This window comes from Pempheris klunzingeri, chromosome 17 (assembly GCF_042242105.1).
Source record: "Pempheris klunzingeri isolate RE-2024b chromosome 17, fPemKlu1.hap1, whole genome shotgun sequence".
In the NCBI taxonomy this organism is placed as follows: domain Eukaryota; kingdom Metazoa; phylum Chordata; class Actinopteri; order Acropomatiformes; family Pempheridae; genus Pempheris; species Pempheris klunzingeri.
In genome coordinates, this window is record NC_092028.1 from 9,648,347 (window position 1) to 9,676,271 (window position 27,925).

At 44.0% G+C, this 27,925-nt stretch overlaps 3 protein-coding genes across 7 annotated transcripts in view; 1 reads left to right on the plus strand and 2 right to left on the minus strand.

Moving 5' to 3' along the window:
* Window positions 1-12,459, minus strand: part of trir (telomerase RNA component interacting RNase) — a 93,397-nt gene extending 80,938 nt beyond the window's left edge. Inside the window, exons 1-3 of one of the 2 annotated variants that reach the window (XR_011585564.1) lie at window positions 11,617-12,459; window positions 11,150-11,221; window positions 10,866-11,036 (exon numbers count right to left, since the gene is read on the minus strand). Coding sequence is in view for 1 of the 2 variants with exons in the window: in XM_070847338.1 (XP_070703439.1) it covers window positions 10,929-11,036; window positions 11,150-11,221; window positions 11,617-11,913 (477 nt within the window). In the remaining variant the exon portion in view is untranslated. Of the gene's footprint in view, window positions 1-10,564; window positions 11,037-11,149; window positions 11,222-11,616 lie in introns of those variants that run through there. The other variant, XM_070847338.1, reaches the window with a different exon arrangement.
* ubn2b (ubinuclein 2b) lies at window positions 426-10,451 on the plus strand. 3 transcript variants are annotated; one of them, XM_070847334.1, is made up of 17 exons: window positions 426-1,484; window positions 2,312-2,440; window positions 2,564-2,665; window positions 3,388-3,519; window positions 3,672-3,778; window positions 4,036-4,534; window positions 4,905-4,975; window positions 5,056-5,185; window positions 5,615-5,721; window positions 5,849-5,959; window positions 6,082-6,225; window positions 6,419-6,469; window positions 6,551-6,593; window positions 6,865-8,157; window positions 8,741-8,948; window positions 9,463-9,531; window positions 9,788-10,451. In XM_070847334.1, exons 1-17 carry the CDS (start codon window positions 1,167-1,169, stop codon window positions 9,832-9,834), a joined length of 3,561 nt encoding a protein of 1,186 aa, XP_070703435.1. In that variant the 5' UTR covers window positions 426-1,166; the 3' UTR covers window positions 9,835-10,451. The 3 variants fall into 3 exon arrangements, with proteins under 3 accessions (XP_070703435.1, XP_070703436.1, XP_070703437.1); XM_070847335.1 differs by having other exon boundaries at window positions 4,039-4,534; XM_070847336.1 differs by lacking the exon at window positions 9,463-9,531.
* Window positions 12,460-13,299: 840 nt separating the features above from the next.
* hook2 (hook microtubule-tethering protein 2) lies at window positions 13,300-26,322 on the minus strand. Of its 2 annotated transcripts, XM_070847816.1 has the most exons (22): window positions 26,187-26,322; window positions 25,234-25,316; window positions 24,606-24,678; window positions 24,424-24,474; window positions 24,188-24,320; window positions 23,776-23,843; window positions 23,370-23,435; window positions 23,118-23,198; window positions 21,447-21,613; window positions 21,023-21,163; window positions 19,824-20,025; window positions 19,549-19,659; window positions 18,710-18,797; window positions 18,470-18,536; window positions 17,962-18,099; window positions 17,218-17,305; window positions 16,755-16,789; window positions 16,589-16,671; window positions 16,378-16,481; window positions 15,693-15,800; window positions 15,533-15,604; window positions 13,300-15,162 (listed from the first exon to the last, which is right to left on the minus strand). In XM_070847816.1, the coding sequence occupies exons 1-22, from the start codon at window positions 26,229-26,231 to the stop codon at window positions 15,034-15,036; spliced, it is 2,133 nt and encodes a 710-aa protein (XP_070703917.1). In that variant the 5' UTR covers window positions 26,232-26,322; the 3' UTR covers window positions 13,300-15,033. The 2 variants fall into 2 exon arrangements, 1 of the variants encoding a protein (XP_070703917.1); XR_011585574.1 differs by lacking the exons at window positions 13,300-15,162; window positions 15,533-15,604; window positions 15,693-15,800; window positions 16,378-16,481 and having other exon boundaries at window positions 16,633-16,671; window positions 16,953-17,305.
* Window positions 26,323-27,925: the final 1,603 nt, after the last annotated feature.

The following is a 27,925-nucleotide window of genomic DNA, read 5'->3' on the forward strand; positions in this document are numbered from 1 at the left end:
CCTAATCTAGGACACTCATTGCTTTTTGTGGTGCACTTTATCCCTATCAAGCCCTTAACAATCTAGTAAAAACCTTGACGAGGAAACACTTTACACTGTATAGAGTTTTATACTTTTGCTCCTGTGAGATCCTGAATTATCTTACAGCCATGAAATCACTTCATTTGAGAGGGACTTTCCCTGAGCTTTACTGTGGTATACAGTTTACTGTGCACTGTCAGTGTAGTAAACTGTTCACTTCCTAAATGAAATCAGATATTTACCAGACATGATGGCGGAGACACTTTTCAGCTTCACCAGAAAGAACACTGAGCAGGTGGGAAGCAACACGTGACACACAAACCATCATAAATAATCAAACCACTGGTTAAATCACATCACACTGTGTGATCACAGTGAGTAATATGGGGGGGCTTTTTTCCAAAATAATTCATTAAACTGCGTCAGACAAATGCAAAACCCCTGCTGTTAAAAAAAACAATGCAAACTTTACATTTCATGATAGTTGTCTTGGGAACTCATGAAAAGTTGTCAAGTTCAACAATCATTTTGAAGCACACCTCTTTCATCTTTGTGGGAGGTTGTGTCTCATTTCTGGATTTCACGAGCAGAAAAGCCACGAGAAATAAAAGCTCTCCTTGTAGTAGACGGTAAGGAGGCATTCAGGGGTCCGGACATCCCGCCCGCGCAGAACAATCATCTCCTCCACATTCGCGCTAGTGTGTCAGGTGGGCGTGTTTCAGCTCTGTGATTGGTCAGACGGAGTTCCCTTTCCTCCCCGGCTTCCGCTTTCTTTTCGTACGCACGCCCAGCCACTGAATAATGATAATAATGATCAAGATGGCTACTACAGAATCCTCCTTGCGATAGCTAACCACCAATTTCATGGAAGCACTCAAAACTGCGATTTCTCACTGTTTAAGTCCCTCATAGGTGACGGGGTCTGTGCCACGGATACTACTATATGGATTAATACGGGCTAAGAGGAGATAAAAGTCATAGTGTTGCTTGCAGCACTCATTCTGAGGAAGCTAGCGAGCTAGCAGAGCAACTAGCTAGCTGTACTTGTCGGCCGTCTCCAGGTTTAGCTTTGCAGCCAGCGACGGCTCAGAGGAGTGCGGCGCTCCCCGTTTTACGTGCCCCGGTCGTCGGACGGAGAGCGTCAAATGGCAGAGCCGAGGAAAGTGCCGTTCGTCACCATCTCATCCTTCAGCACCTCGCCGCCGACCCCGGAGTCCACCAAGAAACGCCGCCGCGAAGATGAGGCCGTCGACATCACTTTTGGGAGAGATGGAGGTGGAAGTGCCGCGGCGAATGTCGGGTCAGGAGGTGGCGGAGGTCTGTTTGGGAACACGACGGGAGGCGATGCCGAGACCGAGGAGGCGAAACCCACCGTCCGCCTCAACCTCCCGCTGACCGAGCCGAACGAGCGAGGGTCCGCGGAGTTCAACTACGGCGAGCTGGTCAACTCAACTCTTTCTCAGGTTAGGAGGGAGCAGGGACGCGCAGTGGGCACCATGATGAGGGGCCTAAGCTGGCACCACGTCAGGAGCTCTGTGAGGTCGAGGTGTCTCACTTTGAGATGTTCTTACTGAAGAGTGTAAATTGTGACCCGGTGAACAGCTGCTGTTCTTATGCTCAGTGTTTACCTACAATATCCATGGGCCAAAGTTACACGTTAAAGGGGCAATCTGGCGATTTTAGTAGTGTATTTCTTTAATATTTGGGGACTTCCGTGTAACAGAAAATTGACATTCCTGATTATTAGTCCATTGTATGAGTGAAAGTGTGGACCGTCCTCTTCTGTTAGACCTGCTTTACTGCTTGGTTGATGCTGCATTCAGGTTATGTGGGAGGAATGGGAGAGATTATTTGAATTCCCACCTTCGTGTCACAACAGCAACTCAAGACAAACGTGTATTTGCACGGTTGGTTGAGTGAGAGTTCCAAACACTGTGCAGTGAAAACACAACACATCATTCATCAGATGGCTCATGGGAGGTGTTCCTATTTGCTCAGGTGCTGTCAGAAAAGTATTTGCAAGTTGTAATTACAACTTTGTTGACTCCTTACAAGTCAGAATCTCTTAATTACCAATACTCCGATATAACATCCTTTAAACTGCATGCCCCCGTTTTGTAATACAGACATTCTCAGATTTTAAATAGCAGAACTGAAACTGAACTTCATGAGTAAAATCGCCCGAGCGCCCTGTTAAAAGAAGACCTCATTGCTAAGGTTCATATTCATTTGTGAGAACAGACCCCTCGCTCTCGTTTCATTCCTTTCCCAATGTCATTGTTCTCCTCAGGGAAAGCTTGCAGGTTCAACAGTCCCTAAAGGACTCACCCCTCCCCTGGACCCCAATGACCCCTTTGCTGATGATGACCGAGAGAGACGGGAAGTAGAGCAGCTGGCCAAGAAATTTGAGAGCAAATATGTGAGTGTTACAGTCTAAAGATACATGACGATATTGTTGCAGCTCAGGCTGTGTGGATGCTGCGCATGCAGAAGCATGTGTAACATGGACATTTCTGTCCCTTTGCCTCCCCTCTGTTTGCAGGGTGGTGCCACTAAGAAGAAGAAAAGGGACAGGATGCAGGATCTCATTGACATTGGCTATGGCTATGATGAGACCGACCCTTTCATAGACAATTCAGAGGCGGTGAGTTCCCTTTCTGATGAATACACATCACTTTCTTGTCTATTAAGACACACACCCACACTTTAAAATGAAAAAGAAAAAACAGCAACATTGTCAAGTGCCCCTACAATCTTTGTTCTGGGGGGGTGTTTTTGATTTTTAATGAAATATGTAATGTTCTATAGTGAACTGGGATCGAATGACACCATTGATCTTCATTGTATCCCAGTTTCACTTCCTACATACAATTTAAATGTATTTAAATGCATTTTGACTGTGTCACCTGATCCCACTGGAGGAGTATCACAATGAAGTGTACTCATAGTTATCAGTTTTATTCATTTTACACATTTTCTGACCAGTAGTGGACAGCATTGTCCCAAAATACAGTGTGCAAAGGAAATAAAATACTGCTTGGAGAAAAAGTACTGATTTGCGGTTTAAAACAATCTTAGAAAACAAAAACTAAAGTTTAAAATCCTTGAGAAAACATCTGTTGCTCTTTTGTTAAGTTTGATCGGAGCATTCCTTCTCTCAAGTCGCCGTTTGTCGGCTCATTTTATATCATTTTCTGGTAGCACAAAGATTAGCTTAAAGTGAATACAGTTAATTATCATGTGGAATACATTTGGGACAACAGCAGTGTAATTTTTGTTGTTTTTCTGAGCAGCGGTAGAGGGTTTGGAGCAGCGCGCAGTAGTGGAGGAAAACTAACCGTAATTATATTTCTCTCCTGGCCTCAGTATGACGAGCTGGTACCGGCCTCTCTCACCACAAAACATGGAGGCTTCTACATCAACACAGGCACTCTGCAGTTCAGAGCAGCGTCTGACTCTGAGGGGGAAAATGCAGGCACGGAGGATAATCACTTCAAAGTAGGTTCTTCATTCTCTGCCCTCTGATTATGAACGCATAGTGACATTTACATACAGGCAGGTTGTACACAAGTAGTCAGATGTGTCACATTTGGTCTGAAAATGACTGTTGTACCATATTAATAACCTGAATATTTTGCATCTGTTTGTAGAAGGTGAAAGATGGTGAGGAGCGGGTGATTAAAAAACGCAGGAAAAAGCAAGATGGTGGTATTCTGGAAGAGAAGAAACCCAGAAAGAATAAAGTACCAAAGCCCGGGTGAGGATTTAATTTCCTCAGTGTTTCATCTCAGGCCTGTTGTTTCTCCAATGTTTCCCGTGCATAGAATATTTAATTTATTCCCAAGTGTGTGTGTGTGGTGGTGCAGTTAAACATGTAGATTAATTTAAGTGCAGTTGTATATTGATTGGAATAATACTGGAACACAGTGACCCATCAGCACCCTGAACTCGCTGCATGTTCTCTGCACCAGCCAGTTAAATCTGTCTGTCTTCCTTTTATGCCGTCCGTCCCAGCAGAGTTTCCGCCCTGAATGTTCATCGGCCAGAGAAGAAAAAGAGGAAGAAGCTGATGAAGGATTCTCTCCACCTGGCCAACATGCTGCGCCGCTTCACCAGGGAGAAGGAGGAGATGCGCAAGAAGAACCTGTCCACAGCCGGCCTGCAGCGACCCAACACCAAAGTGCCCAGCACCAATAGTGCGCTCCTCAGCACCCACACCAAGGCTGCCGGCGGCAATGACTGCAACATGACCGACCTGTCAGCAGACCCAGCTGTGATGTCACTGCTGGGCTCGGCCAATAACGACATCCTGCAGGACATGATGGGTGACCTGGACTTTGGGATGCTGGACTCCCCTCAGCCCTCCAGTCCGCTGCAGGGAGAGAACGGCTCGTTTGGGGCGGGACATAAAACGGGTGGCAGCAGAGCGGCACAGGGGAATGTGCTGACCCCTCCTCTTCTTCCCAGCGGACTCCCAGGCCCACTCACAAAGCGCATCGAGGACCTGAGAGCGGTACGCCCAATGGAACACATTTAAGATTAGCAGAAAAGCTAGAAATTCTTTTCATTATTGATTAATCTGCAGACTGTGCTTTAGATTAGGTGATATATTTGTTTTGTCTACAAAATGTCACAAAATAATGAAAAGGCCAACAATTGATTAATTTATAATGTTATAAAACCAACGACAAGCAAAAAAAAAAACTAATTTGTGAAGCTGGAAGTAGATCATGTTAATGATTTATCAGAATAGTGGTAGATTTAGAACAAAGAAGTTAAACATTTAATATCGTCACCATTTTTTTGATAGCTGTGTTTTTCCAAGTCTGTGACACATTCTGCCAGCAGTGTGAACTGGACTAACAAAGTGTGTCTTGACGCAGGCGTCCCGTCTGTTTGATGAAGAGGGCAGGAAGAAATTCTTCACGCTGGACATGAACAACATCCTGCTGGAGTGAGTACCATTCACATTTCCACTTTTGCAGATTGGTATATAAACAATATGCAAACCTCTGACTTCTGTGTGTGTGTCAGTATTGAGCTGCAGGTTCAGGAGCAGCCCTCTGAGGTGCGTTCAGCCGTCTACTCTCACCTGGAGGCCTTTGTGCCCTGCAATAAAGAAGCTCTGCTCAAACGCCTTAAGAAGCTCAGCCTCAACATACAGGTGTGTGTGAGTAATATTATTCTAAGACCACAGCGCAGCTGAGCAGGACTACTTTCTGCAGCGTGCTCATTAGATAGCAGTTTTTTAAGGACATTTGATGCTTTAAATAGTTTCCTGCAGAACTGAACGGCCAGGTGTTGCTAGATTCGTCACAGGGATGTTTGTGTCATTAAACTGATAGCTAACGAAGCCTGGAGGCTTATGTGAGCTGGTATTTGACAGGACAGAAGCAGTAGTAAGAACCTGTTAGCTAGCAGGTGCGTCCAACTGTAACTGTGTGAGGGGCAAGTCATTGTTTTTTTTTTTTTATCACTGCTGGGTTTGCTTGTTACCTCTCTGGCCTATTATCCACGTCTATATTTAGCACATGAATGTGCTGCCCAGCATATGTGCGTGCGATTTCTGACTGTGCTCACCCCCGTCGCCCAGGATGACCGCCTCCGAACGCCCCTGCTGAAGCTGAAACTGGCAGTGTGCAGCGTGATGCCCGAGCAGATTGCTCGATACAACATGGACTGTATCGCTAAAGTGGCAAAGTAAGGACATGCTGTGAGACCCGTTGTGGCTCGTATGTTTCATTAATGATATTCACACTCAGTTCTGTCTTTTCAACATCGTTTCTGCAGGTACTTTGACACGTGATGTTTATTTCTGTGTTCACAGGCAGCAGTCTGAGGAGGGAGAGAAAAATGGGTCAGAGGACGACGATGAAGAGAAACCAGGGAAGAGGGTGATGGGCCCTCGAAAGAAGTTCGTCTGGGACGAAAAACTCAGGTCAGTTTCACAGAGGAAGAGGTTAACCGCTCATGCAAGTGGCCGTTAAGTGTGCATACTGATCACAATCAGTTTGCCCTCTAGTGATGGAGTACTTACTACAGACTGTATGTGCTTTCCAGGTTGTTGCTGTGTAACCTGGTGCGGGTGAAGCTGGGCTGCTATGAGCTCGAGGGCAAGAACTCTCAGTCTCTAGAAGACTACCTCAAAGCCTTCATGGAGACCGAAGTTAAACCTCTCTGGCCTAAAGGCTGGATGCAGGCCAGGTGTGTGTTCCACAGAGACTATTTCATTTTGGAGTATTCTAATAACCAGCTGTTGTGTGTGTGCGTGTGTGTGTGCGCGCGTGCACGCGCGTGTGCGTGTGTGCTGCCCATCTAATGATCACTTGCTAGCTGTTTCCCCCTGCAGCAATATTTCTTGTGTGGATGCCACCGACATGTTTATCTCTGTCCACAGGATGCTGTTCAAAGAGAGCATCATGGCTCATGGTCACCTCACAGGCTACACGTGAGTCATGTGACTTAACATTAATTAGTTTCTATCTTTTCCAGCTTGCTCTCACTCACATATGTTGTTTTTTCACTCCAGGGCAAAGAAAAAGATGGTCCCTACTCCTAAAGCTAAGCCAAAGGTTAGACTTGACTTTTAGTTTAAAGGTGTTAGTGTTTCATAAATAGATGACTGTACTTTATTTTGCTCATTACATGTCTGCATTGCATTTGTATGTGTGAACTTAGTGCAGTAAAGAGGAATAATTCATCTTCAAATCTACATTTGGACATGTGACAAATGTTATTACTTAAACCTGAAAACATGTAAACCTGTCCTTTAATCTGACTATGAAAATAAGGCTATATATATAATTAGTGTACATGTTGCTTGTGTGTAATCTGTACTTCCAGGAGGCTGTGTGGGTTCAGCGCTCCACACCTTCAGCAGGCGCCACTCCTTCTCCTGCAGGGCAGGTTGCCAAGCGACCACCTCAGTTACCACCGGAGCCCATATGTCTTGATTCCCTCGATGAGGATCTGACCGCTCCCTCCCTGGACTCCATCTCCCAGGCCCTGGCCATCCTTGGCAATGCGGCCAAGGGCCTGGCCCACGGGGACAGCCCCCCATCCCCGGACGGACCCAAGACTTCCACCAACCCCTCTTCTTCCCTCCATGCCTCGCCACTCATCCAGCAGCAGAAAAAGAACTCTGTCAGCACCCCCAGCTCCAACGCACCTCACTACATCACTACCTCTTCGTCTTCCACTACCCCTCTGTCTCGGCCTCCCTCCATCACATCCTCTCCTCTGCCCTCAGCGAGGGTGGACGGGATGGGGGTCGTTAAGGGCACGGTGCAGGTGCACAGACACTCAGTGCTGAACACTCAGAGAACTTTGGGTTTGGGTGTGGCTAAAGTCAACATGCCTGCCTCAGCGTCGCCACCTAAACCACGTCCACCACCCACTGCTTCTCCGCTTGTGGCCCCAGGATCAAAGATGGGGCTCTCCACTCCCCCTTCTGGCCTCCTGAAAGGCAGCAATAATAATAAAGCCAACAGTGGCGACACACTCATCATCACATCGCCTCAGTCACGGCTACACACCCTCTCGTCTCCCTCACACATGACCCCCAAAACCTTCCAGACGCCTCGTCTGCTGCAGACCCCACAGAGTAAATCCTCGCCCTCCCTTTCTGGAGGGACGCTCTCTGGAGTCCAACCCCAGCCGCAGTCTAACTTCATCACCCCTATGCACGCGACTCTCACCAAGTCCACCCACAGCAGCATCCCACCCATCGTCAAACTCACTCCACGCATGCCCAACCTCGCTGTGACCACTACCACCTCAGCATCGCCCTCCATCTCTCAAAGCCCCAGGTCTCAGGCAACCCCCTCCATACACCAGTACTCCAAAAGCCCAGCAGGGTTCCGCCCGCCGTTCTCAGGTGCCCAAGGTGGAGCAACCAAGCCGGGGCAAGGCAGCTACACTCCTCCGGGCAGCCAGAAGACCCCCAACAACAACAGCACCACCAACACCAGCCTTATTAACACCATATCCATAAGCAAGCATTCAGGATCCAGTGCCCCCCCCACAGCAGCCTCTGCCAACCCAGGCCAGCGTCCGAGGCCAGGGGGCGGTACACCTCAGGGGGCCAAGCCAGTCGCGTCTGTCCCATCGTCATCTGTCTCCTCTCAGCTGCCACAGGTTTGTATTGTCCAGATTAGTAACCTGTAGCGCGTCAGTCGTTTTGTCCAAATGCATCATCACTCAGCACATTGACTTGGACTGCAGCAGCATGATGAGTCACCAGAGTGAGTGGCAGTAAATACCACCTAAAATGAGCACTAGTCTTATTGCCAAACTAAAACTGAGGTTGAATTCATTTAAAGGGTCAGTTCACCCAAATCACAAACGTGCCCTTGCCCTTAGTGGTGTGTAGCCATTTAAGTTTTATTTCGATCAATCAATCTTTCAAAAAGCAGCAGCTTTTGGTAATTTTGTGCCGATAATACTCATTCTTGTGCTTAAATTTTTTGATAGAGTTGTTGTACAATGCAGCATTGTCATTTATACTTAATCTGAGTACATACATGGGAAAATATTTTATTGTGACTGGGGTGAACTGTAAGTCACATGAGAAAAGTTTGGGAAGAAGTAAACAAGGTTATCAGAATAAGATATTGTAGATGTTGTTCATTTTACTTCTCCTTATGAATGTAATAACTGTGCTTTTTGACACAGCACACACAAATGTGTGGCTTGTAAGGATGTTCACTCTTGTGCGCAGGTTTCCACGGCAGGTAGCGGCAGTCTGCTCAGCTCACCTGGGTCTCTTCCCCTGGGGTTTGGGATGCTGGGGGGCCTGGTGCCCGTATCCCTGCCCTTCCAGTTCCCCCCACTGCTAAACCTGCCTTCACTGGGTACGGCAGGCTCCAGCACGGCAGCCAGCGGCTCTGCAGCCAGTAGCAATGCATCGTTCTCCACCCTGACCCAGAGTGAGTGACCCACACAGGGCAGAAACAGGGATACTGTACTGAATACTGTACTGAAGCTAAAATGATGCACCACACATATGTTTCAAATTGGGGGCAGGTGTTAAATCTAATAATAATGTGGAGTGTGTTTTCATTCAGTAGGCAGGCGCTGTGTGTAGGTCGCTCTGCTGTTGTCTGTTCCTGTACAGGCTTTGTTTTGTGTTACATGTTATAGCACCATTTGTTTTATCACCATATTGTGTGTCAAATGTAAGCTTGTGGTTTTTCTCCAGTCTGACATTATTCCACTTTGTTTGCCTCATTTCCCCAAATTTCTCTTTTTCCTGTTTATCCTACCAACCCGATTTCGATTACCCCCACCCCCACCCCCACCCCACCCGTCACTCGCTCTGCTTCATATTTCTTCTATCTGTATCCCCTCCTCTGTTTGGCTGTCATTACCCCCCCCCCCCTGCCCATTTTTTGTCTGTTCCTCTGTCACCTCCCTCCTTGTTCCCCTGTCCTGTCTCCTCAGATCTGTATAAGAGTCTCCAGTCAGGGTCTCAGGTTGCTCTGCCTCCTCACTTGCAGCTCGCTTTCTCAGGTAAAATCTGACCTCCTCCCTCCAACCGCAAAGCCTGCTCCATTTACTCCCTCCCCCTGCCTTCCTTTTCTCTTCTCAAGTGTCTGGTGTTCTGTCCTAGGTTGTCCTCCTTTTTCTCGTCTCATCCTGTTCTCTGCTCGTCTGTTGGTGGCAGCATGCCTTTTTACGTAGTCATTGTAGCCGTCCTCCATAATGCCTGTTTTTGTCCGTCACTGCTCTACACTGACATTTCAAGAACTGTATTGTTCCCGTCCAGATGTCAGTCAAAGCCAGGGAGGGGACGCTAAGAGGAAGCCTCTATGATACCGCTGGATTCCAACACCCGGCGGATGCTGTCTAATGAAATGACAAAGTGTTGGGACAAATCAGGATGGAGCGTGACTTTGGGTGGCAGACGGACAGACCACTCGCAGCAGAGGTCTGGGATGAGGACTGGGTTACACTTAAGATACTTGATCTGAGAAGATCAGCTCAACCTTTTCATGAATGCCACAGCTGACTATAACTTTTTTAAATGATTTGATAACTTTTAAATACTATTCTTCATAGAACTGTTAAATGAAATGACAAATACAGTTTGTCAATGTTTACAAGATAGACCTATATCACTGTGGACAGGGAGAAGGAATGAATGGGATTTTTAGGTGTGTGTGTGTATGAGGGTTTGGATGTGTCTGGTTAGTGGGACTGAAAGTGTGCCTTTGGTATGCCTCCCTCTCTGATGCATGGTCAGTGTGTCTATTTGGTGCTGTTTTTATCATAATGTAATTATCACTGATACCTGTAAGAAATGTAAACTGCAAATTGAATTTGAGCTTTTTTTTTTCTTTTTCTTTCAATGAGAGCTGTACACCTTTTCATTGTACATGCATTTGTTTGTGTATAGAACTCAAACCTACTTTTAATTAAAATCTTTCCCTTCACAATGGACTAATTTTATGCAAGCTTAAAATGTACCATTTTCCACTTTACTCCCTGCAATACAAATGCAGCTGGTACAGAATCTAACAGAACTGAGGCACAACACCACACATTAATGGGCAGTGTAGATTTAATTGACACCTTAATTTGGCTCTTAAATCAAATTCAATTAATCAACCCTAACTTAACCCAGGCATGACAACTTTGAAAAATAATTCAACAATAATCATCAATGTACACTATGTTTCTGAAACACCTTTTGACACCAGATCAAGTTACCAGTCCAACAAATAACAAGCAAGACAAAAATGATACAAAAAAGAGAAAATGGTCTGTAAATCTAAGCAGTTTGTGAAAGACTTAATGTGATGAAGGGTTTCTCGAACTGGCAGTATGAGAAGGTCAGGATTGGCCGGAGCTTCTCCCAGATGGTTTTCCCCCTCAAAACACTGTGGCTTCACGTCCACCTCTCGAACCTACTTGACCAGAGGTCTGGTTTTATCGTCATCGCCACACTGGTGGGCTTTGTACTTTTTTACCTCTGCCATGTACTTTGACCAAGCATCGCTCTTGCCTGGCTCAGCCTGGAGGGTGAGAGGGAGAGGAAGCACAAGGTGATTAACAGCCGGGTCAAAAGTGCACCATTCAATTCGACACCACCACCACCACCACCACCACCACCACCAAGTCCACTCACCTCTGTGTCGTGTTTCTGCTTCTTCGCAACCATGCCGGTCTTTAGGAACACACCGCCTCTGCGCTTCCCCACCTGGGTTAGGGGATAGAAGACTGAAACCGTTATAGGAGCCCTTGCACATGGACTGCCAATGAAGGAGACTACACCAGAGCAGAAGATCTACATTTAGTCTCTTGCCGCACCACCAGCGAAACCATCATCAGTGAGGAGCATCCCTAGTCTTGACTGATCTTCAAATATTACATTCTATCACAACGTGATCATACAATACTTTAGTATTACTAAGCACTGGGATGTGTGTGAAATGCTGCTGGCAATCAATGACGTTACTGAAACGTTGGCCATTACTTCAGGATACAATAACTCAAGTGCCACTTTGAGTAAGACTGTCAATCAGTGCATGGTGCTTCGGTCTGGATGTGTGCTGAACTACAGCTATCTCATCTTACAACTGCCAAACCCCTTACAAAGCTCGTCACAGGAGGGGGCTTCTTTTCCACTGATGTCTGTCCTTGCTCGGTGGCTCTCGCGTCTCCACCTGTTTGCTCCGTCTCCGTCTTTTTCCTCTTCTCCTCCTCCATCTTCTTCTTGAACATCTCCATGAAGCTGCCGTCGTTAGCGAACACGTTGCCCCCGGGCACCGCGGGCCCCGAGGCTTTGCTTGCTGCTGGGCTGCTGGAGGGGGACGCCGGGCTGCCGCAGCTGGAATCCCCGCTGCTGCCTCCGCTTGTTTGAGGTTTGACGTGTGCGCGCTTTGAATCCATTTTCCTGGGCGTAGTGTTTATGAACGGGCGCAGACGAGCGGCTCAACAGGAGGATGTGTCCGTTTTGGAAAGTATGGCTTTGTTGGGAAGTTGGCCTTCAACGGACACCACTGTCAGCGCGCTGCAAGACGGGCTGGACCCCGCCCGCAAAACAATAGAAAAAAAGGTCCGGAGTCAGACAAAACAGACACACAGTCCAGTTCAGAAAATTTGGGTATTTTTGAGATAAGTACCAAATAAAAAAAGGCTAAAAAATGCTCCACAATGTAGGCCGTCCCTGACAAAAACAAAAGCAGGCGCTGGTTCGGCTGCTAACGTGGCTAACACTGCGGGCTAATGCCCGGCACAGTAACGCCTTTACGGACGAACAAACCCAACGTGAACCTCCGATTCACATGCGGGTTGTATCCAAATGTAACATCACAATTAACGGGCACCGCAGATTTCGCGTACCTGCAGCACAGACTAGGAGGTTCGCTGATTTCTAGCAACGCTTTTCGCTAACTTTCGCCATCCATCAGTTGCTGTCGGCCATGTTCAATCTCCCCTTGATGATGTCACGTCGCGATTGTTGCGCCCCCTGCTGTGCCGGAAGTGACACTGATATTTCAAAATAAAATAAAAAAATCCCAAGTGAATTTATTCGAGTGCGGTTATAACATGTTGCACATCCACAATAGAATACAAACTTCTGAATGTGTATAAGTGCACATATACACCACCTCTGTCCTGGTATTCCATAAATCAGTATTAATTATATTTAGTATTATACCTGTTCCCCTGGGAATCAATAGGCTCTAACACAATTTTTTCCCCCCTTTATTTGTCCCTGCATTCCCCCCCATGTTTTGGATGAGAGGACATTGGCATGCTTATATATAGGTGTGCGTGGGAGTAGATTTCAGGCAAGAGAAAGTCAAACTAGTCCATATCTAGTATACGTGTCATTAAGAAGCGTTAGACTGAAGAACTGTGTCATACTTGTAGAAAAACACTATTTGTTTCCTTCATGCCATTCTGTCAGTATATGCTGTTTTACATCATTTTGTTTAGTGATACATTGTTGGCTAGTCAGATTTAGTTATGCCAGTTATCAAGTCTTTAAGAAATGCTTGTTGAAAGTGGTGTGAAAAAAACAGCGAGTTCACAATTTTCCTCAACTGCTCAGGCCTTTGAACAAAGGATGTGAGAAGTGTGACTAATCAGCTTGGCCTTTAGATCATGACAGAATTAAAGTTTACTAACAAGAGGGACCAAGGCGATAAAACTTGGGCCAGTGTTCTTTCTCAGATCCTTCTGGATAACTTTTTATAAATGGTAAAGTCAGAGCAGAGTGTTTCAGTTTACTTTAAAAAAAAGTATTGGCAAAGACAACACCCGACACTTATCTTAGGATCCCATTTATTTGTAGTGCAAAAGTAGAGCAGGACTACAAATCTTTAACTTGCCTCAGTTCCCTATGTGAAGTACACTATGCTATAATCTACTAGACCATTTTATGATACAAACACTTACAAACCTAATACCTCACCCCTTCACACCATGCAAATGTGCAGCAGAGATGGTAACTTAGCACCATAAATATCAACTCATAATGACACATCAGTAGAAAACACAACAGCAGGATTCTGGTCTGTGTAGACCGTAGCACGAACATTCACAGGGATGAGGTACAAGTCACAAATCAGCAGCTCTGATATGGGACAGACTAAAAGGACTACATCTGTTGAAAAGAAAAACTAACCTGTAGTGAAAAATGGCAGATGTAGTGTGTTATACCTGCCTCCGACAGAATTCCTGCATATTGATGAATGCATTTCCTTCCAGTTCACTTACTATGTAAATAAGCTCTAGCAGCGGTAAACAGCGATTAGCTGAGTCATTATTGCTAGTGTTTTTATAATTCTGGACTCACTCACATTGTGTATTGGTTTTCCAGTCTTTGTGATAAATTAGGAGGCCTTCATTTGCCTGTTTTCACATCAGTTCGGAGTCTAAAGTGGTGAGTGCAATTAGGTTTTACCCACAACCAACACCCTGTTTCAATATTTGGAAGGGATTGGAAAAAAAAAATGTTGATGTAATAAACAAATTCATAAGCAACAAATGAGAACATTGTTAAGAAAAATCATGCAGAAGTCACATTATGAGCAGCCATATGAAAATGTACCCGTAGTGATATATTCTTTAAATCAAATATTTGCATGAAATGAGACACGTAGAACGGGTTTGACGCTGCAAGTATCTTCTGTCCCATCTATAGAGGGAGTATTTTTAGTATTCTGTGAGGCACTGAACAAACCCACCCTTCTAAGAAAGTGCTTTGGTATATTTTGTGAAATTCGTAACAAATTCTTATTATGAATATTAACTTTAGAGAAAATGATTCAAGTGAATGCAAAGGGGGGGGGGGGGGGGACTAAAGCCGTTAACACACTCGCATGGTCTTTGCATTTTTTCCAGAGTTCTCAAAATGAAAACAAAAAACTCAAACTCACATCAAAACACATGATCAAGAGGACAAAAATGAAAGCTATGAGAAAATTCAAAACTAATGCACAAAACCACAAAGATGTACTAACGGTTCTCAGTCTATTGTCTGTGTAGCTTTAGGGCTTCTTTAGCACTTAGAATAGTAAGTAAAGACCCCTTATAACACCTCTAATTGTAACCTCAAGAAAACTAGTTCATAGTCTGTCCTATTGTACAACATAAAAGATAAAAAAAAAAAAAAAAAAAGATTTAAAATAGAGCTTAAAGAAAAAGGACAGAGTCCAAGGGGCTAAAGAGGACATAAAAGTCACCTTAAAAGGTGATACAGCCTCTTATTGGGGCCTACAATTCCTTCTACTCCATTCATTTCTTTTTCCCGGCGTTAACTCAGCAGAGTTCAACAGAGTAGTATCGCTCTCCTCAGGGGCTCCACAGAGAAAATAAGCATTCTCGTACCATTAAGAGCCAGCAGGGGGCAGTAGCAGCATGAGAAATACTCTGAGGTGCAGCAATCCAGTGAAGGCGTAAAGGCAAAAAAGGTACAGGGAGGTCAGATGAAGTCTACTGCAGGTCACCTCATCCTCTCTATGCTTCCCTTCGACATGTTTGTTCCACTGGCTGGATGTCTTATCTTGGATAGTGTCGAGTCAGGCCCCTCTTGGCGTTGGTGGACTGGCGCTGCTGGGCGAGGAAGGACATGGCTTGGTTAGAGGGTCCCAGCCGCTCGCCAGACACTTTCTGATGAAACGCCATCCCCTGAGAAAGAGACAGACATGGGTAAATATGAAGAAGAATGGGAGAAGAAACAAGCTTTACTGGCAAGACAGAAGCCTGCATTTTCAAAAGCAGCCCAGACACTCAATCGTTAGCATTGCAATAAATGTACAATAACATAGAAAACGCAACATTCAAATTGATAAGTTGAGAGTATATCCTATGTATGTATTTTTGTTTGTGTGTGTCCGTCTAGGTCATTCACTGCCCCCTGTCACTGTCAGGATCTATCAAAAAAACATCCTTGTTTGGTCTCAAAATAATTTTTTGATAAATCAAAAAGAATAATAATAATACTTTAACATGCTGCCAGGCCATCTACAAGTTTTGATGCATTAGCACACTCACTCACCATGTTGTACCATGCAGTAATGATGAGTTTCTCCTCCTGGTCATGTCTGGCTCTGCTCTTCTCAAAGTCATGCTGCACAAAAGAACAGATCATCACGCATTAGTGAGATTTAAAAGAACTACAGTGACCCAATTTGTCTCTTTACATCAAAAGTTCATGCCTCCAAGTGCTGGATTTTCCTCTCCTTCTCTGTCAGCTGGTTCTTCAGCGCCTGAATGTCAGGACTCGCAGTCACCGTCTGCTGCTTGGGATCCAGGGTTTTGATCACCTGCACACACAAAGGACCTTTCTTAAAAGGCTTCCTATAGCAGTGTCAGACTCATAGTGGATTGTTAAAAAAAAGATTTCAATTGATGCCACAGAACCAGAGATATTGTCCTTGTATTCTTATTGTATGGTAAAAGCTGGCACATACATTACCCACAATGCAACTCATCCACTGCCAGTTCTGTCAGTGATTCTGGTATGTTATGCTAATAGCGGCTAATGTAGTTTTGAGCTGCTAGCTTCAAGCAGATATCAGGAGCGGACTACAGAGGTCTGGTAAACTCACTTTTTTTCAACCCAATTATTTTTTATTCTTAAAGTTGTGGTCTTCAGCCTTAACCAACACTTACTCAAGTGACATCACATGAGGCAAATGATCAGATGTCGTGCAGCACCAACTGGAGCCACAAAAGGCTTTCTACAACCTTTTCACATATGCAGTAGTACTCCCCAAGACCCGTAAACAGATGTGTGTTGATGAGTAAAACCTGTGGAGTTCACCTGTGAAAAAATAGCCTGCAGATTTCTATTTTAGAGCCAAATGCTGAGGACAGCACATTTTATTTGGGTGGACTAACCGTTCTCGCCTTCTCCACGTAGCGTTTGTATCGCTCCTCCATCTGCTTCATGTCCTCATCCTTCTTCCGCAGACTCTCTTGGAGTTCATCTATCTTCTTGGCCACTGAGAGGAAGAAAAATAAAGCAAGTGTCGAGAGGAGAAGAAAGAGTGGGCACTGGAAGGTGCATAAAGAGTAAAATAGAGAAAATAGAGAGCATGAAATTACTTACTGTTGCTGTCCACTTTGGGCTCTAGGTCATCAATGACCTCTTTTTTCTTTTGGAGATCTGAGTGAGCTGCATGGAGTTTCTCCCTGCAATAATTGCAAATCAAGAGTGTGAATGTGTTTGGAACCCATATGGATAAATAATCTGTAAGAAGCAGCAGAGTACTTACAAATGTTCCTCAAGCTTTTTCTTCAGTAAGGAGGACTTAAAAGAAGAAAAAAAGAAGACATTAAAAACCAAAACTAAAACACAAGGCTTTCTAAATGGCACACACACAAACAGGCATACACACAATAAAAGCTGTGAAAGTCAAGCTGTCAAAGAGTTAAATCATGGGCCAGTTGGACAGAGGGTGGGCCGTACTTACGATGGCCTGATTTTGGCAGAGTTGATCGATGGGGGCAGGCACAGAGAGACAGACAGAGAGGGGCAGGCGTTACCAGTGAATCACCACAGCAAACATGGGTTAAATTCCCACACGACAAGTATCAAAGTAGTAGAGCAAACACTGCAGTCCTTTTCAATGTACACAGTGGGCCATGCAAACATTTTGTTTTTACACTATGGGTTGTGATGAGGGGAATTCTAACAAAAGTAGGCAGAGGAAGAAATAGGCAGGTCTCTCCACTCACATCCTCAGTCTTACTGTCCTGTTCCTGGAGGGCTCTCTGGAGCTCCTCCACCTGACAACGCAGCTCTGAGATCTGCTGCTGGTTTAATCTGAGGAGCAGACAAGGAAAGCGCAGGGACAAGACAAAAGATTAGACCACAAAGAGCAAAAACAAGATCCAAAAAAACAAAAAGGTTTAAGGAACACTGTAGAGAGAGAGTAACAAAGAAAAGGAAGGCAGATATTCAAGATGAAACACAAGATTATTAAGTTGATACTGTGGGTGGAAGATGTTTGCAAAGTATCATGTGGATCTCTGTACATCTGCTATAAGGACTGTGCATCCATTCCACCGAGTGTGCTGCCTGGCCATTCACTGCTCTCCTCTACTGAGCATGCCCACTCCGCTCCTCTCGGCCTGTTACTGTTGCTGAGGATGCTTCCCACACCCTGGGCCTGGTGTTGCAAGGAACACACACACACACACACACACACACACACACACACACACACACAGTCCACCCACATGTCCACATGCCCACAGGCATGTAAACACACACATATACACACAGTCAAGGGACAATCTGGCTTTCTGCTGTCTGTCCTCCAGTCCAGCCCACACAGCTCAGCTGAGCACACAGTCCAGAGGGTGAGTTGACATTTAGGCAGATATCACTCCCACCATCAGCCAAACAACCAGCTCAATGTCCAGGAACACACAATATGGTGGCCTAGGAGGTGAATGATTACGTAACCATCCCCCCACCTGTTCTGAGTTTCCAGGGTGTTCTTGCTGCGCTGAGCCTCCTCCAGCTCAGCCTGCACGTCCACTAGCCTTTGTCTGTAGGTCTCCTCCTGGACACACAACATCTTGTTTTCACTCTGTAGACGCACCACTGTCTCCCTGTCAAGGGAAAAAAAAAAAAGATAAAAAAAGAGAGGGGAAATACAAGGTGAAGCAAACAGCGTAAAAAGAAAATGGCAGACTGATGAAATAGGTCAGATAGTGGCTGCTGAGTCGGCCAAGCCCCGGCCAAATGTGCAGCGCTGACATGTGTTGCTATTTTGGGGACTGACTGCGCCTCACGCTAAGGAAGATTAATATAGGGCACAAGTGGGCTTCTGATGGTGACGCCAATGCATGTCTGTTACAGGTTTAGGAGGAAAATCTCATCTGTTACGCTTCAATTTAGTTACTACATACACATTAACCCCCACACCACGGCTTACACACACACACACACACACACGCAGATACAGCATAACGGACATACTTGAGCTCAGTAGGCATGATCTCTGCAGCGAGGTTTCCTACTGTGACACCATTGTCACACAAGCCTCCTGCAGAGAAGACAAAAGAAGAGGAGAGAAGAAAGAGGCGTATATATGTGTATATGGTTAATTAATAATAATCCAACAACACAGATTGCTCCACATTGGAATTTTGCCTTTGATTATTTTACCATCTTACAGTTTACTTATTTGTTTCAAAATTGAGGTCAATTATAACTCACCAGCTCCACTGAGACACCTCTGTTGGACTTGTGCACACCTGAGCTCATCATTTGTTTCCCGAAGTGTGTCTCTTTCTGAGATCAGACGCTATAGAACAAAGAGCAATGTGACAGACTTCAGAGACAGCTTTAGTTTAAAAAAAACATACAGAAAAATTAAAAATCAAAGAAAAAAAAAAAATTTGCCTACTGGTTCAAGTGCATACCACATAACCTCTCTCCCCCCACATTTCCTTGGTCTATCTTCACTGACTGTAAAATAACGGCTAAAATGCCAAAAGACTTTTTAAATCTGATATTTAAACAATATGCGTCATTAGGCTTTTTTTTTTTTAGACTAGCTCTGGATATGCACATGGAAACTGACCTGACCCTAAAATCCCATGGTGCAATACATTTCTTACATCAAGACTCACACACTACTTAGCAGTAGCAGAGTAAATGTACACTTTGTGTCAGTACATTGTGTATTTGGTAATTACTCCCACAAGCAAGCGAGGACATTAATCACTCCTGTCAGATTGCAGGAGGTGCTAGAATTGACACGGAATGGGGGAGTCCACTGAAGAATAGTACGATATAGGACTGGCAACAATTCCTCCTGCAGGGATGTGCCTCCTGTAAGAATCACAAATGTTGATCCACACAGGATTGCCATCACTGAAAATAAAAACTATATTGCATCTTGTCTAACGGTGACAGCGCTTTAGCCTGTGTATCACCAACAGATTATCCACACTGATAAAACAGCAAAATAGAAGCACTTTATAAGTTGCACGTTCTCATTCTTTCCCCACCACAGTTGAACTTTTATTTTCTGACAATGTTTACCAACTCACTTCTTTCTCCTTAAGCAGTGCGTCATACTTGTCGTGAAGATTCTTGTACTCAAACTGCCATTTCTCAGCTTTCATGGCCTCTGCTGAGTGCTTGGTGTGAAGCTCCTGAGCCTGCAAGTCGGAGAGCATAGCAACAGTCTGGATTGGCAAGAGCTCTCTATAAAAACTGCGAGGTTTTCCAAACACGTGCACAAGCCAGACTGTGTTTAACATCACTTGGACGTCAACACAGGAACAAGTATCGCTCTCCCTCCTCATTTCAGCCCACAGCTTGCCTGTCTCTTGTAGGTGTCCAGCTGAGTGCGGACAGTGTTGGCCCTGCGGAGCTCCTCCTCCAGCTCGCAGGTGCGCTGCATGTACACGGTGTTGCGCTCCTCCAGGAGGCGCACCTGTCTACGCAGGTCTCCCAGATCCTCCAGCTTCCTCTTGTACGTCTCCACAAGTGCTTCTAGCTGGTTCACCCGGTCAGACGAGTGCCTGAGGAGGAGGAGGTGAGGACAGTGTGGGAGGCGTTGAGTACCAGTCCAGGAATATGACTTTTACACAATTCAACTGTGTGGATAAATTCTTAACTACTGAAAACCAACAACTCTGACGCAAGCCACTGTCAATGCATGAAATTCATATTATCAACACAGATGTCAGAAGAGAGGAGCTGAACGGACGTCTGTGTGTGGGCAGTGTGGGAGTTGTTTCTGTGAGTGTAAATTGATAATAGATGAACTACTGCTTAAAGGAAAAGGCTGGTGATATTCTACACTTTTGATACACTCAATACCTTTCAGTTTCCCTGCCTGTGTCTCAGCTCCAAGCTATTTGGTTCTACTGAAGCTGTAGATCTTTAAAAAAAAAAAACGGCAGTTCGAAAATACAGTTTTAGATCCTTGACTGGCAGGGCGACTGAAGGTTTTAGTAAACGTCACTCAGCACTGGGCCACAAAAATATGTGCAAGTGAGTGCAACAAAACAATATAAGTGGGATTGACTAAATATAAAACTACTTTTGGTCATTTTATGGGATTTGTTGATAGTAATAAAAATGTAGACCATAACCAGACTTATCCTTTAGGAGACAAGTAATATATTATCAACCAAAATGGTGCTTTACTGACCCGTCTCAACAACAGACTGGTAGATTTAAGCATTAGACTAGGCATTTAGTTGTGTCATTCACAACAACTCTAGAAGTTGACCAACTGCTGGCTCAACAATAATAGTCAGCCAATATTTTCAACAAACTTCACATTCGGAAAAAGTTAGCATGTAAGACACAATTAATTCTGAATGAACTGCATTCTAAAAAGCCCTCGATGTGTTGAGTTTACTCCAGTTTGACATTGTACAATCTCAATGCACTATTGGAATGCTACAAAGCAGACAACCCTCAGCGTCCATGTGATCTCTAACGGCCACCATGCGCGACTTTCTGCCCGCACCGCTTTGGCTTTCACAATACATTCAGTGCTTTTCTCACCTCAGAATGTCCATTTCATCTTTGAGGGCCTGGGCCTCGTGCGCCAGGCTCATCAGCTCTTCATTACGCTGCTGCAGCTCGGACAGCTCGCGCTCCAGTAGCTCTCCCCGCACACGCATGTCATCTCTGCTGTTCTCCAGCCTGAGATATGCAAGATACAGGAGCAGTGGATTGTGTAACTGAGTAAACTGAATGGCCTCATTGTGAGATGTTAATGGGAGTGCCATGACTCAATAACAGCATCTGATTTGCATGATGCTAACTTATACCCTCTTATAATATGCTCAACTTTTACTTTGTTATTGAAGATTTCATAAAAAATTAAACATTCAGAACAGACCATATGAATGTCAGAATGTCTATTATGTAAAGGTCTGACTGTTTTCTCAGCAACTCCAACTCATTGTGTGTGTACTGCTTGTACCTGTAGTTCTCTTCCTGAAGCTGCTCCATCTGACTTTGCAGCAGCAGCAGCTTCTTGCCAGTGATGGCAGTGGTGGAGGCGTCCACAGAGTCGCAGCGGCTCAGCTTCTCCTTGAGGGAACGAGTCTCTGCCTGTAGGGATGACTTCTCTTCCAGAGCCACTGATAACTGTGAGAAGCGAAAGGAGAACAAACACTGTAAAAACAAATTACATATCAAGAATTATAAAAGACTGATATATCAAGAACAGCATGATCAACATCCTTCTGAAAATAGTCATGTGAATACCACAGTCGTGCTACGACAGATTCACAGGAGCAAGACAAATACACAGCGACAAACTCACCACTCTTCATGCTTAGAGGACCTTGAACACATGCTTTGTTCTCATTTCACATGCTCAGTGGTCAAAAGCAAGTTAGTCAGCTGATTTACAATGGTCGCAGGCAGATGGAACTTTCTCAATAGTGAAGTTGTTAGCATTACCCTCAGGGTAAAAACCAGACTTTCATGACAAAAATAGATGAATATGCACATCTAATTGAGTACCATTATTTATATTGGTAACACTGTTGTAGTTCAGGGGAGAGAACTGTTCTAACTTCTGGCCAATGAGGTTGGTTGGATTGAGAAAGGGAGAGTCTGCAGTTTAGAGCTGCAACAGTATGCTCACAAAATATTTGTGTTTGAGTCAGGCTGGACTGAAGTTACATTTAGACAAGCTGGCAATCCGATATAAAAAAAAGAGGGGAGTGTATACTTACCCGCTGGACATCTTTCCAGTTTGAATACAGCAAAACCCTACACTGAACTTTAAGGACAGATTGCATGCTTTAGCACAGGACCAGGAACAGTAAATAGCTTTCAAAACAACACAAATGACTAATCCCTAATGCGTGGGCTAAGTAAGTAAACAAACAGGTGGGCAGGAGATCAGTGCAAATTATTGTTGGCTACTGCTCCATCCCAAGGCAACGTGTCAGTTTTATCTTGATGTTATGCAACTATTGACTAGAATGTATCTTTAAGAAATGCTAAATTAGTCCCCTCTCAGTCAGTGGTACAAAAACAAGCCATGGAAACACAAACAAAGTCTCAGGCAGGCTAATCAATAAGGGCCAGAGTGGAAAAGCAACAGGCACACACATTCAACAACATGCTGCAACCACAGTACAGCACAACTAGACCAAAATGTATCTGAAAGTCCGGTACATTAAAGGTGAAATGGTTCTATAATACTCAACAACCACAAAATAATTTGCCTTTTAAGATAATGCCAAACGCTCTGTTGGACTTGCGATAAAACAAACCCAAGCCCCAGTATACCATCTTATGGTTATAATCATGAAGATGATAATGCAATCGCATCCATTTTTTCATATCATCTATCATCAGCAGTTGTTCAGTAATAGCTGTTCAATGCATTTATATCCAATAATTACTTTCTACATAGTAGTTTTCATTGTTAGTGGCGGAGTCTGCCCTTCCTGCAACTTTGTTTGGCTGCACTGCAAACAGATGCTGCTACTGTATTTCTGTTAAAGCAATGTTTTCTGCTTCTAGAAGTCTCGGCCTTGTACTGTACTTGACCATGGGTGTCTTAACAATTCTAAGATTGAGGTCTCAGAAAATGTTTGCCAAATAGGACATAAACCCCATTTAATGTACCAACCTGATGTTCAAGGTCTCGACAGCGCTGGCTCAGGTCCTCCTTCTCATCTGCCTCCTCACTTAGAAAATAATACTTCCTGGACTGCAAGCACACAACCATCAGAACATTGAGACAGAGGAGACTTTATACTAGTCCCGGTATGAAGGAGTTAACTTGAATCAAAGAGCGAGGGAAAACACAAAAGGAGGATGTAACAGATCTGCTGGGTGACAAGTACACAGGGGGGGAAAATGAAAGTGTTGCAAGTTTCACCTGGTAGTCAAAGTCCCCATAGGTCTCTGGGCTTCCTGGTTCAGAGGAAGGCTCCTTTGACAAGAGCTAAAACAAAGCAGTCATGAGAAAGAGAACGAGAGGTTCAGATTACTGGAAAAATACAATAACCTCTTCTCAAAAGCAAGTTTATTGGGTTTTCTGAATAACCTTTAGTTTAGTAAAACCTGGAACAAGTTTTTTTCCCCATGCTAATGCTGTTTTTCCAGTTGTATGAGTGCCAATGAAGCACTAAACATATTCTTGAAATATCTCAGAGTAGGGTTTCTGGGACTCTGTTCAGTCTTATGCTTATCCGGATTTCTTTGATTGTGAATTAACCATGACTAAGAGCTGGGATTAATGCAGAGTAGAGAGAACCAGGAGGATAAGCAAGATGCTCACTCACCTCCTGAATGGCTGTCATCACAACGTGCTGGACAGATTCCTCAAGTGTCATTATCTGCTGGATTTGCTCTGTGTTTAGGAGAAGACAACAGAGAGTGCTGAAGGTGCAGCCAAATGCAGATTAACACAAATACTTTCCAAAAAACCAAAACAGCACTGCATCTACCCGTTTTTTCAGAGACCGTGTGCTCATTATGCTAAAATTTAAACAGCAAAGGATCGGTTTAACTAGCGAAAGGGTCTCAAGTGTGTAAAAAAGCATGCGGTCAGTTTATCATCCTGTGATGATCAGGCCATAACTGATATAAAGCAAGAACCATGTGATTTGGATTTGAGTTAATCCTGTGTTATTTTCACAGATGGCTGCATCTACTTGTTTCTCACCCCCCCCCATTTTACAGCACACAGTTTACCTTGTTTCTTCTCACAACTGACAGCACAGCCCAATACAAGCTGTACTAGCTTGCCCAGTTCAGTGACATCTCCCATCTCTCCTATAAGGTTCACGTCTGGCAAATGCTCATCTGATACCTGGTGACCGAGCACCTGTTCATGAAGAGTAAGGCGATACATTGAGATTGAGCCTTGAGCAAACTTAAAAAGAGCACTAGAAGTGGTAACGTTAGTTAAAATAATAAAATCTTCTTACATCGTGATAATATTCCAGCATGCTCTTAAGAATCTTTTTCAAGTTGCTGACCTGAAAAAAAAACACAACAAACACAGTTACAATCTTGATCCTCCTTTTATCAGGGAAAAAATAAAAAGACGTCTTGGTCATGCTAGGTGACCGAAGGGTATTCTGTCATATCCTGCTGTTTCACAAATTACCTTGAGGCGCCAGTTGGCCCCGCTCTCCTCCTTGATCCTGCCTAGCCATGTCTCATTAAACCAAGAGGGGTCTCTGTTAATGAGAGCACAAGAGAGCTCTAGTGACAACAAGGACGACACATCTCTGGACATCAAGATTCACAGGAGGCCACAAGGCAAAGATGCCCTGTGCCTCTGTTCTGCTAAACACAATGAGATATGAGTAGAACTGTTCATTAAAGTCATGCCACACATGGGAATTATGTTCCTCACTGGGTTCTGAGCTAAAAAGTGACCTTAAAACAAAAAGAACATTTGCTTTGATTCAAAAATAGTTATACGTTGTCCATTTACCTGTTGGGGTTTGAACACAAATGTCACACCAAATGATAACAAAGGTCATCAAGCCAGAACAAAAATCACACCCATGATAAAATACCTCACAAATCAAGACTATTCTTTACCTGGTTCAAATTTTGCATACATAATGGCCATGTGCAATTCAAAGGGCAATTTAGTGCAAATCATACAGATAAGCAAATCTATTCTCCGAATGAATTTCTACCAGCTGTTTCCTCTGAGTTCATGTTGTGCACTTCTTGACAATCAAGACAGCACAATGAGTACTTTTACATGTGTGCGCCCTTACATTCTGTGGAGCACATGTGCAATGGCCACTCCGCTTGTCAGGTCGTGCTTGCTGTTGCATGATGGGACCTGAAATGTCTGTAACTGAGAGTGAAAACATTAAGACTTAGTCATTAAAGCAGCAAATAACCTTTGAAAAAAGCTCATACATTTTGTGCTTTTCATTAAATTTTTAAACTAAGGCTGAACCAGAATGATAACTGCTGATAAATGGTTTACTTATGTTTCTTAATATATTAAAAATAAATATAGCAATGACATGTGCATATGTTTGTTTGTTTTTTGGCAAAGTAAGAACTTTAATATTACTACAAACCATTTTAGTAGTTGTTGTAAAAACATTATAGTGGCCTGACTCTTCCTAACTAATAAAGTGAAAGTAAACAACTTTGTCTAAACTCCAGTCTTTGGAAACATTACATAAAATACACATACGCAGTTATAGGGGATTACTGGCGCTACTTAGCGAGCTATTAATGAGTATTGGTGTCTTAGTTTATTGGCCCTTGTGTGGAAAAGAGCCAAACAGGTGGATTTTCTCCGGGCTAGAGAAGTTACTGTGCTGGACAACTTAACATTACCGCATAAATCTCCATCTTAAACTAAGCTATTTGGGATTGTTTTTCTGGCAGTCAAGTTTTGCTGACACCGCAGCAGTCAGTTTGCTACAGATAACAAGGTAGAACAGACCGCCGGGAGCAAACTTCCTCTGTGTTTACCTGGAGCTAGTTAGCTTGGCTAGCTAGCGACAGTTAGCTTGCGAACACACAACTTTTACACCTGCCAAATGCTTCCACGTTAACCTGCTTGGCCAACAACAGTAGATATTTATCAATTATGTGAGTTCTTCGCTTACAGAAGTCACGTTATTTTCCTCTTACTTTGCCAACACCTGCTGTCACCTGTTAGCCGGCGGTTAGCCTTGCTAGGAAAGCTCGCTGACATGAAACTTACCCACGTTAGCAGTGAATCACATAGCTCTGCTTTGTCCAGACTCATTCTGCTGTGACCGGTGAAACCCGCAGCAGCTCACACAGAAACGATGGGTTTCACTCTCTCAGGACTTTTTTTTTCCCCCCACCGAAGTTTCTTACTCACTCCTGACACTTTCCACGTCAGTCATTGTCCAGCCGTGGCCTCCTGCTGCTCCTCCCCCCTTTGCGTTTCAGCTCCTATTATCCAAGCGAGCTTCCGTATTAAGCGCGTTACCATGGAAACGGATTATGTTGTGGGTCAGCTTGTCTGGTCATGGTAAATAATGACGACGATCATAATAATAGCCTGCTGTCTTTTTAAGCTCTCATAAGCAGAAATTGAAAAAAAATCAATTATTCTTTTTCATTTATTCAGCCAACCCGTTATTTAGCCAGGAAAGCATTACTGAGATAAAAGGAAAAATCTATTTTAAACCATGTTTTGGCCAAGAGAGGCAGCAATAGCAATGACTAACAGGCAAACATAAAACAGAAACCATAAGAAAAGCTTAAGGGTAAGGAGAAAAGCGGCTATAAAACCAGGAAGAAAATTTCCAAAACAATAATGTACAAGATTTCATCCTCAATCAACCCTAAAACAAGCCCAAACCCATGGAGATAACTAAGACCCATCCACAACAATATTATTTAGCGAGACAAATACATCAAAAATAGTCCCAAAACATCGACAGTCAGCAGAAAACACTGTTTTTACTTTTGGCAAGATTAAATTTGAAAATATCTAAACTAATGGGAGACGTTTTAAAGGAAGGAATGTGCTTTGTGTTGTGATTAATAACTGTGATTTTGTCCTACAAAACATCTGCCACCTTCTCACCTGAGCAGAGACAAAAATAACAGTAGTTCTGGTTGCTATTTTGTTTAATTTCCTTAAAAAATCCCAACAACGAATGGTGGCAAGTATCTCTGTCAAAGGTCCCTATTGCTTTCTTTTTGCTGTATTCAAAGTTCCTTCAAGCACCACTGGATGGCTCTATTTAACAAACTGCTGTAGAAAACAGCTTGATGCACAACTGGCTGCCGCAGAGCTCACACTGCCAATGACAGGTGTTTTGTAAAATCTTTCTAATAATACATGTTCTCTCTGAGTAGCCAATATGTGAGTTATAAAAGAAGCAGAATTAATATAAATCAGTTCTGTAATTTACAGTTACATTACACAATTTAATATGCGACCAGACTGTCAATCAAAAGGCCTCCAGAGTGGGAACATACTGACCAGTTCACACCGGTTTATGATTTACTGCGTAAGTAAAAATGTTAGCAGGTTTCTGTCAGAAGCCTCCCTCTCATATTATTACCATGCTGTCACACACGTACTCACTTTCCTTGTTAATCAGCATATCTCCCTGTCCACACGTCTCCTTCCTGCGCTCTTTGTCGCAGTCACAAATCAAACTACAGCGACCAATCACAGCAAAACACTGCCTACTGCTTCCTGTTTGCTTTGGCAAACCCAGCCAGTGACTGTGTACCAAGTCCACTGTGTTTGTTGAACACCTGCATACGATGAAATAGCTGCTACTCTTCCGGTCCTTCCCATCCAAAAACCAGTTTGGTCACAACAACATCTTACATCTGGTTTTACCATATTTGTGTGGCCAGAGTTCCTGTTTTTCTAGATGGTTTTCCAGCCAGACGAATGCACATGTTTGCCCATTCCCCTCCACTGGCTGTTATTATAACTCATACCTCACT

Bases quoted from the DNA above. Each gene is read 5' to 3' on its own strand.
- ubn2b (XM_070847334.1), top strand. From the start codon at position 1,167: ATGGCAGAGCCGAGGAAAGTGCCGTTCGTCACCATCTCATCCTTCAGC. The intron at 6,226-6,418 runs GTGTGTGTTCCA...CTCTGTCCACAG, and splicing joins AAAGGCTGGATGCAGGCCAG to GATGCTGTTCAAAGAGAGCA. The intron at 6,594-6,864 runs GTTAGACTTGAC...CTGTACTTCCAG, and splicing joins CTCCTAAAGCTAAGCCAAAG to GAGGCTGTGTGGGTTCAGCG.
- hook2 (XM_070847816.1), bottom strand. From the start codon at position 26,231: ATGAGTCTGGACAAAGCAGAGCTATGTGATTCACTGCTAACGTGG. The intron at 16,790-17,217 runs GTGAGTGGAGAG...TCTTCTTTTAAG, and splicing joins AGGACAGTAAGACTGAGGAT to TCCTCCTTACTGAAGAAAAA. The intron at 16,672-16,754 runs GTAAGTACTCTG...CAATTATTGCAG, and splicing joins AAAAAGCTTGAGGAACATTT to GGAGAAACTCCATGCAGCTC.